The sequence below is a fragment of the Rattus norvegicus genome, chromosome 1, assembly GCF_036323735.1.
Source record: "Rattus norvegicus strain BN/NHsdMcwi chromosome 1, GRCr8, whole genome shotgun sequence".
Lineage (NCBI taxonomy): Eukaryota > Metazoa > Chordata > Mammalia > Rodentia > Muridae > Rattus > Rattus norvegicus.
The window spans coordinates 104786172-104801009 of NC_086019.1; the positions used below are offsets into that span (position 1 = coordinate 104786172).

The 14838-nt window shown below is 54.6% G+C and overlaps 2 protein-coding genes across 3 annotated transcripts; one reads left to right on the forward strand and one right to left on the reverse strand.

The window, feature by feature from the left end:
- Slc17a7 (solute carrier family 17 member 7) lies at positions 1 to 11878 on the forward strand. 2 transcript variants are annotated; one of them, XM_039110953.2, is made up of 13 exons: positions 1 to 228; positions 4811 to 5063; positions 5609 to 5683; positions 5917 to 6035; positions 6308 to 6422; positions 6499 to 6586; positions 6728 to 6814; positions 6910 to 7052; positions 7842 to 7991; positions 8118 to 8250; positions 8925 to 9035; positions 9399 to 9526; positions 10503 to 11878. In XM_039110953.2, the coding sequence occupies exons 1-13, from the start codon at positions 167 to 169 to the stop codon at positions 10794 to 10796; spliced, it is 1758 nt and encodes a 585-aa protein (XP_038966881.1). In that variant the 5' UTR covers positions 1 to 166; the 3' UTR covers positions 10797 to 11878.
- Positions 11879 to 12071: 193 nt separating this feature from the next.
- Gfy (golgi-associated, olfactory signaling regulator) lies at positions 12072 to 14543 on the reverse strand. The gene is made up of 4 exons (XM_039094062.2): positions 14408 to 14543; positions 13120 to 14297; positions 12672 to 12845; positions 12072 to 12356 (listed from the first exon to the last, which is right to left on the reverse strand). Exons 2-4 carry the CDS (start codon positions 14276 to 14278, stop codon positions 12163 to 12165), a joined length of 1527 nt encoding a protein of 508 aa, XP_038949990.1. The 5' UTR covers positions 14279 to 14297; positions 14408 to 14543; the 3' UTR covers positions 12072 to 12162.
- Positions 14544 to 14838: the final 295 nt, after the last annotated feature.

Sequence of the window (14838 nt, forward strand, 5' to 3'; positions counted from 1 at the left end):
ACGCTGAGTCCGCTACAGCCCTGGGCAGCGGGCACTCGCAGCCTGGTTCCCCCCGAGCGGAGCTGCGGGGCCGGGCCGGGCCGGGGCGGACCCCGGGATCCCGGACGCGGCCGCCCGGGCCCGCGGGCGGGGGGATTGGCAGGGGACCCGCGTGGGCACAGCCACCATGGAGTTCCGGCAGGAGGAGTTTCGGAAGCTGGCGGGGCGCGCCCTGGGGAGGCTGCACCGGTGAGCCTGGTGGGGTTCCTGGGAGGGTAAGGATGAGGATGCCCCTTTTCCACCCGAGAGCAACGAACAGAAGAAGAAGAGAGGCGACACCCAGGCACAGTGTGGGGAGGCCCACCCATCTGTTCAGGATTCCGTCCTGTCGGTGCTGTCCTTCCACCCTGCCTGGTTCATCATCGTCCCCCACCCCCATCCCCCGCACCTCACCCTACCTTGGGCTCGACTTTTCTTTGGGATTGCGTACCCCTCCCTATTCCCTGGATCTCTGTCCACTTGTCTTCTTGGTCTTTTACTTTAGATATGTCTCCTATCTCTGGGTCCCTCTTCCCTCTGGGTGTCTGTCCCCTCTCTCTGATTAGGAGCCAATGCGGCCGCCTACTAGCTGTCCATCAGTCCTGACTCTGACTCTTGCAGTCCCCGGCCTCTCTCTTTCCCCGGACCTCTGGTCCCCACTTTGATTTCCGTCTCTCTCAGCATCTCTGACTACTCTCTGCTATCTTCCCACCCTGGCTCTCTCCATCTCTCCTCTTTCTCAGGTTCTGTCCCTCGAGGCAGTTAATCTGGAGCTAAAGCGGATTGGGGCTGCTGGTTCTTGTCCTTGAGGGGGGGGGTTAAGCTGAGAGGGAAAAACTGGGGTATCCTAGCTTCTGGGGGTGGGGGTGGGATGAAGGGAGTTTCAGGCCACAGAAGCAAATTAAGCTTGGGGGTAATATGGACTTCCCAAGGGATAAAGCTAGAACCGGGTGAGATTTGCTCCCACCAAGGGCCATGATTCTAGTGACCCCGGTGTCCCTTGAGGTAGCCTGGACACCTCCCAGCCTCTCACCCCCAACCCCAGCTCTGGCTCCAAGTCAGAGAAATTACTCAGCTCTTGAGAAGCCTAAAAATATCTATACACAGTGCGGGGAGGAGATGGCCTCGTGGGCATGGTGCCCTCAGACCCTGCTTTCTCCACACAGGACTCGGGTCCACCTTTACGTGTTCCTCAGCCCATCTTACTGGGCCACCTGAATCTAATGCTAGTGTGATAGCCCGGCTTGCTGCAGCTCACCTCCAAAGTTAACCCTACCCTCTAGTAACAGGAGAGGGATGAGGGTGGACAGAGGTGCAGTGTGGTCTGTGGTGGTGTTGGTGTGGGGGAGCAGTGGAGGGGGAGCTGAGACAGCTTCACCTCTTCCTATTCCAATTCCCAGCCCCTCCCCACCCTTTTTTCTCGCCTCCTTTCACGAGTTTCTCAAAATACACCAGCGTGAAGTCAGGGGAGTTGGAGAAGGGTGTGCTGGTGGAGGGGGTTGGGGGGGGTGACAGCAAGAGGCAGGTGCTCCTCAGGCCCCCTCCCTTAGTCTCTCCATCTCCCCTCTGGGTCTCCAGTCTTGCCTTCTCTTTCTGAAATCAGAGACCCCAGAGCCAGGAGAAGCAGCAGAAAAGGGGAACGGAGCAAGCCTTTATTTGCAAACAAAACCCAGAGTTTCCTTTGACAGTGGGGGTTATTAATGGCACACAGGTCATGCTCCTTCCCAAGCCCCAAACCCAGCTAAGATCTACAGATGCTCCTGGAGGTGAATGCTGCTGGCTTGGGGGTGGGGGCTCTCGGACCAGGTAACTCAGGGTGACATAGGACAAAGTAGAGGAGCCAGGAGCCAGCCATTGCTGGCTTCTTATAGCCAGGCTCAGGGTAGGGCATTGCTGGGGGCCAGGAATGGATCTGGCCCACAGAAGGAGTGTGACCTTGGACCTGTGAGATCTGTTTTTGGAGTCTCAGTTTCCTAGTTCTACAGTAGGAGAGCAGCAATCTGCCAAGGCATAGGGGGACAGAGACGCAGGAAATGGACAGATACCCAGGGAGTAGATGAGGCATGGTCTTCCTTGGGGGAAACACCACCCTAAGCTAAGGGACACAGTCCCTCAACAAATTCTTGTCCTAGTTGGGGTCATCAGAGAGGAGATAGGCGTTTTCTGTGACTCTTGTTATTTGAGACAAGGTCTTCTGCAGTCCAGGCTGGCCTTGAACTCTCAATCCTCTTGCCTTCATCCCCTAAGTGGTAGGATTACAGGCTCACACCACCGGGCCACACTCAAACTTCCCTGTATGTGTAGTGTCTGGCTTTTTTTTTTTTTTAAATTTTGTGTGATACTCAGAATCCTATTTGAAAAGCTTGCATGGCTTAGAGAAACCTGACAGATATCAGGGGTTACACTCACACCTATAGTTTCATAGTCAGTCAAATATCAGAAATTAACCCAGAACCAAACTCCAGTCTCACTGGCCAATGCTCTGTGGAAGGGAGCAGGTGGGGTCCTTCCTCCATGTTATTTACTCTGGGGGCTTTGATTCCCAGCTCCTGGGCTGTGTCCCCTCTACCTTTCTTTCTTCTTTCTCTTGGTTCCTATCTATCCCCTCTCTCCTTCTATCCTCAGGACCACCTCTTCTCTCTCTCTCTCTCTCTCTCTCTCTCTCTCTCTCTCTCTCTCTCTCTCTGAGACAGGCTCTAGGCTCTGTCCCAGTAGCCCTGGCTGGCCTAGAACTCACGGAGGAGATCCTGCCTCTTCCTTAAAGTACTGTGGTTAAAGGTGAGCACCACCATGCGGCTTGTTTTGTTTCATTGAGATAAAGTCTGGCTTAGCACAGGCTGGCTTCAAATTCAGATGACCTTGAACTCCTGATCCTCCTGCCTCTGTTATGATTACATGTGTGTGCTAATATAGTTGGCTTACGTAGTGTTGGGGAGGGAACTCAGACCTTCCTACATGCTAGGCCAACTGGGTCACATCTCTGCCCTCCCTCACTTGCTGTAGCCCAGGCTGGTCTTGAAATTGCAGCAATGCTCCTGCCTCAGCCTCCCTGGGTAGCCTTGGCTGTCCTGGAACTCACTCTGTAGACCAGGCTGACCTTGAACTCAGAGATCCACCTGCCTCTGCCTCCAGAAAGCTGGGATCAAAGGGTGTGTCACCACCACCACCACCACCACCACCACCGCCCGACTCCACCCCATTTCTTTCCTGCCCCTCCCCACCTCCTTAAGTCTCAGTACGGGGCTGTTGCCTGTGTTCTTTGGTCCTCCCCCCCTCCCCCAGCCCGTCTGGCTGTTCTCTCCTCCCCCGTCCCTGGCTCCCTCGCCTCCATCTGTTCTCGCCCCTTCCTGGGAGCCAGCCCGATCCCCTGCCTGCCTACCCGCCTCAGAAGGGCCACACTGAACACTAAATGTCCCCACACTTCAGGCACTTCATGGCCCCAGATCATTCGTCCTCAGTGTGTCCTCATCTCTCCATTTTTGAGCATCTGAGGCGCTCTCCGCCCTCCTCACAAGTGTGTCTCTTACTGCCTGTCTGTCAATTCCTACTCTGTCTCCCTTTTTCTCATTCTCTGACCCTCTCTCCCTAGGTTCTGTCATCTTCCCACTCTGGATTTCTTACTCTCTGGGTCACTATCTTTTAATCTCTCTCTCTCTCTCTCTCTCTCTCTCTCTCTCTCTCTCTCTCTCTCAGTCTTCACTAGGTCTCCCCGCCCCAGTCTCTGGCTACCCCCCCCCCCGTTCTGCCCCACTCCCACTCTCCATAGTTCTTTGTCTTTCAGTCTTTCATTGCTGCTGCAGTCTCCCCACCTCTCTGGTCTCTCTCCTCCGGCCTCCAGGTCAGGCTCTTCGGTCTCCAGCGGCCTCTCTCGGGCTGGGAGGCAGCCCCTCCATGAGCCCTATCCATCATCACAGGCTCAATCCTGGATGCAGATCGGGCGGAGGCGAGAGTCACGCCGGGGAATGAATGCGCCAATCTCCCTACCAGGGCCATCTGTCCCTTGCCAGGACACCAGCTATCACTCCCCCTCCCTGCCCCCTAGGCTGACAGTCTGAACTCCAGATTCCCCCGGGATGGATGCTTAAGCCGGGCTGCTGGATTCGGCAACCCACGAGGGAGTCCCCCAAACCACATCTGTGGGAATGGGCTTCAGTCGGCGTTAGCTGGACGTCAGCCCCACATCTGGGACCTGGAAGCAGGGCAGGGCAACCACAGGGGGAGATGGAGGGGGAGGGGGGTCGATATATATAGCCGAGATGGCTCGGAAGCATCTGCTCTGTTGACACCTTTGCGCAGGGCTCTCTTTTGTACCTTTGCTGACTCAAATAGACTCGGATCTGCATCTGCTGGAGGGGGCTGGGGACAGTCTTGGAGCCTTGCGGTGGGGGCTTGCAGGCATCTGCTCTTTGATTCCAAAGAGTTGTGTAGAATCTATAACTCCCTGGTGGAGAGAGATGAGAGAGGGCTGCGGAGAAGTCGACTGGAGATCTTGACCCCAGAGTTGAGGCAGGAGAGCGCCGGTGGCAGGAGAAAGCTGGTGGCCTGGACTCCTGGGACTGGAAGGAATTCGGACTCAGATTTTGGGTCTGGCCAAAGAAGTAGGTTTTGCCATGCACTCCTGTGTCACAGGGAGGAGAAGGAAACCTGAGTTCTTGGACAGAGGGAGGGAAACCCGGGTCCAGAGATGCCTGCGTCATAGCGAGGGCAGCCAAGAAAGGTTAAACCTAAGACCCCTGTGTCACCAGGAGGAGGGGCCTAGACTGCTGAGTCTTTGCTTCTCGCTTCCCTGCAGGTTACTGGAGAAGCGGCAGGAAGGCGCGGAGACATTGGAGCTGAGCGCCGACGGGCGCCCAGTGACCACACACACGCGGGACCCGCCGGTGGTGGACTGCACTTGCTTTGGCCTCCCTCGCCGCTACATCATCGCGATCATGAGCGGTCTGGGTTTCTGCATCAGCTTTGGCATCCGCTGCAACCTGGGCGTGGCCATCGTATCCATGGTCAACAACAGTACAACCCACCGTGGGGGCCACGTGGTGGTGCAGGTAGCTGCTTTGGCGAGCCCTGCTCACAGCCTGTGGTCCAGGTCGCATTCCTCCCTAGTTACTACCCTTTGGTCCTGCCCATCTGTGCCTCCTTATAGATCTGACCCCACTCCCGGTTCCTGGCTTCCTCAACCCCCGCCCTTATATAAAGGAAGCTCCGCCCCTTTTCCATTCCAGATTACGGAAACGACAGCAATAGCATTAGGTTCGCTACTTATGGCCCCCTTTGGACCTTCTAGCCCTTTCACTTACGGCCGTGCCTCACGTTTATGTTCCCGGATCACTTGAATAATTTCACTGCTATCTCAAGCTCTTTTCCAAATTCACCTCTGCCTATGTCCACCTGATTAGTTCTGACTTACACCTAAAACCTTGTCCAAGCTTAGATTTATGCTATTTTAACTTGGGTAGTATACAAGCTATGTCCTTGACTGGGAAAAGAAAAAAAAAATCTTGGTTTGTGCTATGGCTTACCTGAAACCCTGTCCTTTGCTCCATTGTAATTGGGGATGCCCCTAATTTAGTTGCTTCTTGGCCCTGCCTAGACCCCATACAGGTCTGTCCACAAACAGGAGGCAGTCACCCCCACAGTTGGGGATATTCAGGGAGGGGATACTGAGGTAAGCAAGCAAGTAGAACCAAGCTTCTAGGCAGCAGCGCCTGTAGCTACAGTGGTAGGGTAGGCCCTAGCAGCATAGAAGGGCGGAGCTCCACTGAGCTCTCTGATTGGTAGATTTGGGTAGAGTGCGGGGCATCTTGTTGCTGATTGGCTGAGGTGCTAAATCTGTGGGTGCTGATTAGTGGACGGTAGAGTTTGGAGAGCATCTAGTTTGATGTGTATTTTGACCCACAGAAAGCCCAGTTCAACTGGGATCCAGAGACTGTCGGCCTCATACATGGCTCCTTTTTCTGGGGGTACATTGTCACTCAGATTCCTGGAGGATTTATCTGCCAAAAATTCGCAGCCAACAGGTACAGTGGTGGCGTCTCAAGGTGGCAGAAAGTGCAGTTGTATGTGGTGGAGCTAGGGGGTGTGGTCGTGTGTTTGGCTCTGGGAAATTGGGAGGGTCTTGTTTGAAGGCACATCTTGGAGGTGATCTCCAGTTCTGTGAAATGCAGGGCCTGTTGTGGGAAGGACGGGGAAAATCCTAGGAGCAGTGGAAGGCTGAATGGCTAGCACCAAGCAAACACCTCACTATATTTGGCGTGGCTAGACTCTTTTTTCCCCCCACCTTTCTCAACAGGGTCTTTGGCTTTGCCATTGTGGCTACCTCCACCCTAAATATGTTGATCCCTTCAGCAGCCCGTGTTCACTATGGCTGTGTCATCTTCGTGAGGATCCTTCAGGGATTGGTGGAGGTAAAGCCTGCCCCATAAGCCCTGCTCCCCTCTCTGACCTCACCTCTTCTTGTTGACCTCCGTGCTCCCTCCCTAGGGGGTCACATACCCTGCTTGCCATGGCATCTGGAGCAAATGGGCCCCTCCCTTAGAACGGAGTCGGCTGGCGACGACAGCCTTTTGCGGTGAGAGGAAGGGGCTGGGGACCAGCACTTGTGTAAGTGGGGGCTGAACTGTGATCTCAACTTAGGTGTGGCAGAGATTTCAGGGATGAGGATCTACTCTCCTGTATCTAGGTCTGTTCTCTACCCTCATTGTTTCCTCAGGTTCCTATGCCGGGGCAGTGGTTGCCATGCCTCTGGCTGGGGTCCTGGTACAGTATTCAGGATGGAGTTCTGTCTTCTATGTCTATGGTGAGGGACTCAGATGCATGGTTCTGGGTGGCACTGGGACTGTCTGAGCAAGTACAGATGTCAACCTACACCCACCTCCCTCCTGACCCCCTCAGGCAGCTTCGGGATCTTTTGGTACCTGTTCTGGTTGCTTGTCTCCTACGAGTCACCTGCACTACACCCCAGCATCTCCGAGGAGGAGCGCAAATACATTGAGGATGCCATCGGAGAAAGCGCCAAGCTCATGAACCCTGTTACGGTTGGTCATGAGGCTACCGTGACTGGGGTGGGGTGTGTGTGTGTGTGTGTGTGTGTGTGTGTGTGTGTGTGTGTGTGTGTGTTGGCTCAAAGGACTGCCAAGCAAAAGGCTGGGGACAAATGGTGCAGAGGCAGGAGGATTGCAAGTTCAAGGGCAGGTTATAAAATGAGTTCAAGGCCGGGCTAGGCATTTGCTGAATCTTTGTTTCAAAACTGAAACCTGGGTTAGAGGTTTAGCTCAGTGGTAGATCATTTTCCCAGAATCTCCTAGCGAGGGGCTTCGGGGGTTTCACAATGAAAGAGTTCCTGCCTAGCATGCATTCCTATTGAAAAAAAAAATGAAGGGGAAAAAAGAAAGAAAATAACTGGGCTAGTTTCCATATTAGATGGGATGGAGTTTAGGAATGGCAGGTACTAGGTGGGTGACTTAGAGCCACCCAGGAAGCCTGGTTAAAAACAGCAGATGGGATTAGAATGTGAAGTTTTGCTAGATATTGCTGTGGGTGTGGCTGACTTTGGGGAGTGATTGAATAGACATTTTACCGGGCTCACCATTTATGGGTTATCATGACACCTGAGGAGCCTTGGGGAGTCAGGACACATCCTTCGTCCTTGCAATGGGACCTTAAGGCTGGATTTTTAGAATTCCTAAGTCCCCAGAAGAAACGTGTGGCCTATTCTAGAGGCTTCAGTGAACTATCTTGGGGTCCCTAAAGGGACACAAAGTTCCCAAGTCCTGGTATCTGTCTTAGCACGGTCTGCTCTCCCCTCCTCTCCCCGCCCCCCACAGAAGTTTAACACACCCTGGAGGCGCTTCTTTACCTCCATGCCGGTCTATGCCATCATTGTCGCCAACTTTTGCCGCAGCTGGACTTTCTACCTGCTCCTCATCTCCCAGCCCGCCTACTTTGAAGAAGTGTTCGGCTTTGAGATCAGCAAGGTGAGGGTGCAGGAGTAGGGGGCTCGATGGGGGTGAAGAACAGGGTGTCTGCATCCCGAGGCAGGTATGGAGGAGGGGGTGGTGGTCACCCAAAGGGAGAGGCTGCCCATTCCCTCGCTCTCACAGGTGGGACTGGTGTCGGCACTGCCTCACCTTGTCATGACTATCATCGTACCCATCGGAGGCCAGATCGCCGACTTCCTGCGCAGTCGTCATATAATGTCCACGACCAATGTGCGAAAGCTGATGAACTGCGGGGGTGAGTGGGTGGAGCAGAGTACAAAGGGGAGGGCTGGTGGGCGGGGCAGAGACGGGGTCAAGGGCGTGACCGACCAGACCCAAAGGGAGTAAGGGGCGGTGTGCAACAGTTTCACTAAGTCAGGTTTGGAGACCACCATGTGGAAGGGTAGGCAGACCCGGATGGTGTAGAGAAGACACCGAACTGGAAGGATGGGACCTTCAGGAGGTTAGGTGGACCGGACTTAGGGAGTGAGGAGGGCTGTGGGTGGGGGACCTGAGGAGACAGGCGACTGGACATAATTGACGTTTTAGAGAAACAGGTCATGGGTGGGGACATTGGAACACCAGCCTGTGAGTGGGGACCTCACAAGATCAGCTGAGAGTGGGGTTCAGGAGTCAAGGAGAGATGAGTGGGGTCTTGAGCTTCCTTATGAGAAGTGACTTTTGAGGGTTCAGAGATGGGGTGTTGGGTCACAAGGTGGGATCACAATGACCTCTTTTGAGGCAGAGCAGCCAAAAGGCATGGATTAGGTTGGATCTTGGGGAAGCAGGACCCACTCTAGTTTAGTGGGACCAGGGTTAGATCTGACTAGAAGGGGTCGATAGAAGGGGGTCGGGGTGAGATCGAGACTGCCAATGGCAAGGTGGCCAACGGAGTCACAATGGGCACTTGGGAGACATGACCCTCCTCAGGTTTCGGGATGGAAGCTACGCTGCTGCTGGTGGTCGGATACTCACACTCCAAGGGCGTGGCCATCTCCTTCCTGGTCCTGGCTGTGGGCTTCAGTGGCTTTGCTATCTCTGGTGAGAACCTCAGATGGGCAATTTTGGGCACTGAAATCAGCTCGGGCCCTGAAATGGTTTTCTCAGGAATTAGAGAGATGTCTGAGCGGTTTAAATACTTGCTGCTCTTGCAAAGGACCGGAGTTTGGTTTCGAGCGGCTACCATACTTCCAATAACTCCAGCTCCAGTTGGTCAGGCGCCCTCTACTGGACCTTATGGACACTCCATGCACACGTTCACATCCTTGCCCCATCCCACACACATTAGTAAATACAAATTTTTGAAAAATCTCAGAAGAGCAGGGGTTGGGGTGGTGTAGCAATTCAATGGGTTATCTGAGTTGGGGATTTGGTATGACATCTGCTACCTTGATACCTCACCAGGGTTTAACGTGAACCACTTGGACATCGCCCCTCGATATGCCAGCATCTTGATGGGCATTTCCAATGGCGTGGGCACACTGTCTGGGATGGTGTGCCCCATCATCGTGGGTGCAATGACCAAGCACAAGGTTAGCACAGCCCTCCAAGAGAATGCCTGGAACCTTCTAGATAACCAGTGTTCCTCCTCTCTTTCTGTCTGTCTGTCGTCTGTCTGTCTATCTGTCTGTCTGCCTGCCTGTGTGTCTGTCAGTCTTTCAAAAATTTATACAGCGTTCTGACTGCTTATATGTCTGGAGGCCAGAAGAGGGCACCAGATCTCATTACAGATGGTTGGGAGCCCCCCTGTGTTTGTTTGGAATTGAAGTCAGAACATCTGGCAAAGTAGCCAGGGCTCTTAACCTCTGAGCCATCTCTCCAGACCCTCTTCCCTCTCTTTTATCTTTCCTTTTTTTTTTTTTCTTTCGAGACAGGATTTCTCTGTGTAGTCCTGACTGTCCCAGAACTCACTCTGTAGACCAGGCTGGTCTCAAGCTCAGAGATTTTCTTTGAGCTCTTAAAGAAATCTATTTTTATTAATTTATTTATTTTTATTAACTTAATGTGTGCGAGCTGATTTGTGGCATGGAATGGTATAGAGGCCCGGGGACAACTGTTGATTTCCTCTGCCCATCACTGGATCCCAGGGATAGAGCTCAGGTCATAGAATTGGCAGCACTAAACCTGCCGAGTCATCTCACCAACTCTTTTTTTTTTTGATAAGAGTCTCACTGTGTAGACCAGGCTGGCCCTGAACTCACAGAGATCCACCTGCCTCTGCTTCCTGGCTTCCTATTTGTTTTAAGTTGTGTGTATGCATGTGAGTGCTGAGCCCTCAGAGGCCACTGTGAGCTGTCTTGTTTGGATGCTGGGAACTGAACTTGGGTCTCATGCCAAAGCAAGCAGTAAGAGCTCTTAAGCTCTGAGCCACCTTTCAACTCCCAATATATGCATTTTTTGAAGACATGTAGCCCGTACTGGCTATCCTCCTGCATCACCCTGCAGAGTCCCTGAACTGATAGCTGTGCACCCATCCCTCTCTGACCTTCTGCCTTGTCTGCCCCCCAGACGCGGGAGGAGTGGCAGTACGTGTTCCTCATAGCCTCCCTGGTGCACTATGGAGGTGTCATCTTCTATGGGGTCTTTGCTTCGGGAGAGAAACAGCCGTGGGCAGAGCCGGAGGAGATGAGCGAGGAGAAGTGTGGCTTTGTTGGCCACGACCAGCTGGCTGGCAGTGACGAAAGTGAAATGGAAGACGAGGTTGAGCCCCCGGGGGCACCCCCCGCACCTCCGCCTTCCTACGGGGCCACACACAGCACAGTTCAGCCTCCAAGGCCCCCACCCCCTGTCCGGGACTACTGACCACGTGCCTCCCACTGGTGGGCAGTTTCCAGGACCTCCACTCGATACACCTCTAGCCTAAACGGCAGTGTCGAGGAACCCCACTCCTCTCCTGCCTCAGGCTTAAGATGCAAGTCTTCCCTTGTGCCCAGTGCTGTCCGACCAGCCCTCTCTCCTTCTCAACTGCCTCTTGCAGGGGTGAAGCTGCACACTAGCAGTTTCAAGGATACCCAAACACCCCTGAGAGTTGTTCTCCCCTTGTTCCGCCTGTGTGGTTTGAAATCTCCCCTTTCAGGGCTTTATTTGGATGGACAGTTCAACCTCTTTCTTGTGGTTTTGAGGTTTCACCCCCTTTTCCCAAGACCCCAGGGATTCTCAGGCTACCCCGAGATTATTCAGGTGGTCCCCAACTCAGAAAAATTCATGGTCGTCCTCTATGAGTTCCAAGGCTCGCCTAACCATTCTGCATTTTCCAAGTTGGTTCAACCAACCATCAACGCCGCCATTCCCAGGACTGATTCTCACCAGCGTTTCTGAGGGAAAATGGCGGTTTCAAGTCCCCCCCCCCCCCAGTCTTTTCTTTTCTCATCCCCTCACCAGCACACTTTGCCGGGCCTTGTCCTTAGCTTAGTACAATCAATGTCCAGGGAAATGGTCGAAATGGCTCTGCTCACCCTGTGCTCTTTTTCTGACTCAGTTTTCAGGTCTAAATAGTGGCTGCTCAAAGCTATTAATTCAGTGGCTCTAGGCCACCTCTTCCTCCCTGTGGTGGTTTCAGGATCTCCCTTTCTTCCCCAAACCCGTGCACTTTATTCTCCTGGGTGGCTTTAGACTGCCCTCGGTTTCTCAGTGGCCATTTGTTGTGTCCCTCAGGGGCTAAATGATTCCAAATCTGGGGTGCTTCCCTTCACAGACACCCCTTTTTCAACGTAGAAATCTGGGGAGGGGGGGTATGTGAGAGAAGTTACAGAATCCCAGGAAAGGGAGCGGGGCTGGGAGTAGAGGGTTGTTCCTGGGGCAGGGTTGTGTCTTGGTGTCTGTCTCTGTGACCGTAAATCCTGCCCTGCCCCACCCCACTCCCAATAAATGCTTTGGTGTACAGATTAGGTTGTCACGTGATGCGGGTCACACGAGCCCTCGTCCCTCCGGCCCAGGTGTGCAGATCCCGGTTTCCCCCTTGCTTTAGTCTGGACCCCAGCTCTCCGCCACTGCCCTGGACCTCAGTTTTTGTCTCTCCTCCTCGCTCCTCTGGACCCCGGGTCCCCTCGGCCCCTCCACCAAGCACTCAGGCACAGATTCCAGTGGGCGAGGTGGTTTATTGGGAAGTTCTGCCTGGCTCTGGGGTCCCTCTAGGCGTTGAAGCTGGGCCGGGTCTGCAGCTCGGTCGTCAGACGAAGTTGGGGGACAGCGCGGCCGGCGACAGGGCTTCAAGGCGCTGCGGCCCGCGAGGCGGAGGGGGCAGCTTGGGCGGCAGCGGAGGGGTGGGAGGTGGCTGCTGCGTGGCGATGTGCGAGGGCACCCACGCATCGGGGGCGTAGAAGTAGAGATCCAACGGGTCCTTCGGGGCATCCAGGTGCAAGACTGCAAGGACAAGGGACACGTCGGGTGGCTGGCCAATGGGAGGGTTGTAATCGTGTGTGTGGGGGTGTTGGGGAGGTGGCGGTGGCGGGCGAGCCTGGATTTGGGGGGGTGCTACAGAATTGGGCGGGGCTTACTGTCTTGGGAATCTGAGCTACACAGTGAGATCCTATTACAGAGGGGGAGGAGGAAGTGGGAGGAGGAAGAGGGATAATTGCAGATGTAACAAGGCTGGGACCAGACCTTGGACAGGGGTTCTTTAAAGGGTGTTCTAGGTCAGGCAAGCGAAAGGTCTTTCTAGACTGAGCGAGCACTCGCCTGGTTCATCTCCGCTGTTCTGGAGCCGGTGGTGTGCAAAGGACCTGTGTCTGGATGCCCGGCGGTAGAGGCACCACAGCAAGAGGAAGATGCCAATCAGCATCCCTGTCCCCGCGAAGAACAGGCACAGAGCCCCACCGACGGAGCCTCGTGGGCGGCTGACCAGAGTCATCCCTGAGGGATGACACAACCGTCTAAGCTGAGGGTGTCCTCCCTCAAACACGGGAGTCCAGACCCAGGCCTCCTCCCTCAGACCCAGGAGTTCCAGACCCAGAGATCCAAATCCAGCCCTCCTCCTTCAGACCCAACTCTCTTCCCTCAGACCCAGGGGTTCCAGACTCCCCCACTTTATACCCAGGGATCCAGATTTACTCCTCCTCCCTCAGACCCAGAGGTCCAGACCCAGCCCTCCTCCCTCAGATCCAGTCTTAGCCTTCAGGCCCCTCACCGGTCTCTTTCACTCGCTCCACCACGATGATAGTATTGACTGTGTCTCCTCGGCTGTGTCTCTCAGGGGCCTGAGGCACGGCAGGGGCTACCTGATTGGGGTGCTCTAGAGGAGCAGGGGGTCCTGCAATCCGTGCTGAGGGAAGAGGGATATCTGGCCCTTTAGGGCCTGAGTTCTGGGGAACATGTAGCTCTTTGGTCCCTAGGGAATCTGAGGTGGACAGGCCAGGGGTGGCAACTCGGCTGGCTGTAGGCACTTCTGGGCTGGGACTCAAGCCTGGTTCACTGGGAGTGGTGGCTTCCTCCCTGAAGGTTGTTGGTTGGGTGGGAAGACTAGAGGTGGTTTCCGAGTCAGAGGTCACAGCGATCTCTGTTACATTTTGGCTGGGGGCTGGGGGGAATTGTGTTTGGGGGGTGTCAGTGGGATTGGAGTTGTGGGTGGTGAGAAAGGCTGACCGTGGACTTTCTGTAGGGTCAAGGTAGGTGATTGGTAGTAATGCAGAATTTAGGTTTCTGGTGGCACCAGGGTCATAGGTCTCTAGGGATTTGGGGCTGAGGAATTGGGTGGGGCTAGGACTTGGTATCTTGGGCCCTCCACCAGCTGAGAGTTTGGGGGTATCTCCTTTGGAGATTTCAGGGGATTCATGGTGTAGAGCTGGTGTGGGGTCATTGTGTACAGTCTCAGGAGATTCTGAGAGTGAGGTGTTGGAGGGATTAGGTTTGGGGGTTTCAGAAGATTCAGACTGGGAACTTCCAGTCAGGTTTGGTTTGGGGGTCTCAGAAGGTTTAGCAAGTGTTGCTGTCGAGGGGCTCATTTGTGAAGTACCCTGGGATTCTGCTACTGAGGTGAGCTGGTCGGGCATGGGAGTCTCTAGAGAAAGGGAGAGGTTGGGTCTGGGGGTCTCCTGTAAGTTTTTTACGGAGCCGTGAGGGGAAGCTGAGGGCGGTGTCCGGGAGTGCTCAGGAGGACTGGCTGCAGAGTATCCTGGGGTAGGTTGATCTCTAGTGACATTTTCTAGAGCACCAGCGGGCATCCCAGAAGGCGGGAGCATCCCCTGGAGATCAGGGCCCACAGGCAGAGAGGCTGAGGGAGCTGCCCTGGAACTCAGACCATCAAGGAGAAAGAGGAGGAAGAAGAAGATGGGGCTGAAGGGCTGCATGATTCTGAGGTGCTTATAGCTGTGGAAGGAGTAGGCAGGAAACAGTCAAGGCCAAAGCATCTGGAGCCGCACCCACTCAAACACCACGCCCACTCAAGTACCACGCCCATTCCCAGAGGCCACACCTACCGGCTCCCAGAAAGACCAGATCTGTCCAGGGACCCTGGCAAAGGCCAACAGCAACTCCCTGGAGGCTGTGGGATGGTAACCGGTCACCAAGGATACAGGAGCTCAGGGATTCCTGGGAGTGGTAGTACGTTTCCCAGTGGGGTCCCTGAAAAACTGGGACATGACACCTTTCTAAGGTCCCACAAATGTTAGACTCCACCTTCAGAGGGTGTCAGATGGCCAAGGGGACATAGGACAACCTTCTCCCAAGGTTCTTAGGAGGCCAGGACTGCAAAGGCTTTAAAACCTGAGGAGGATGAGAATGAAGAGCCAGGGCCCAAACTCAGTCAGAGGGAGGAGGAAGACTCCACAGTCCTGAGAAGCAAACTGTTGGGCTCTGAGTCCCACAGAGTGGAGGGCAACGGGTCTCTGTCTTTGGTTCTTGCCAGAAA

Bases quoted from the DNA above. Each gene is read 5' to 3' on its own strand.
- Slc17a7 (XM_039110953.2), top strand. From the start codon at position 167: ATGGAGTTCCGGCAGGAGGAGTTTCGGAAGCTGGCGGGGCGCGCCCTG. The intron at 5,064-5,608 runs GTAGCTGCTTTG...GGCCCTGCCTAG, and splicing joins GGGGCCACGTGGTGGTGCAG to ACCCCATACAGGTCTGTCCA. The intron at 6,036-6,307 runs GTACAGTGGTGG...CTTTCTCAACAG, and splicing joins CAAAAATTCGCAGCCAACAG to GGTCTTTGGCTTTGCCATTG.
- Gfy (XM_039094062.2), bottom strand. From the start codon at position 14,278: ATGCAGCCCTTCAGCCCCATCTTCTTCTTCCTCCTCTTTCTCCTTGAT. The intron at 12,846-13,119 runs GTGAGGGGCCTG...GTCATCCCTCAG, and splicing joins GGAGCGAGTGAAAGAGACCG to GGATGACTCTGGTCAGCCGC. The intron at 12,357-12,671 runs GCGAGTGCTCGC...TTGTCCTTGCAG, and splicing joins GAACAGCGGAGATGAACCAG to TCTTGCACCTGGATGCCCCG.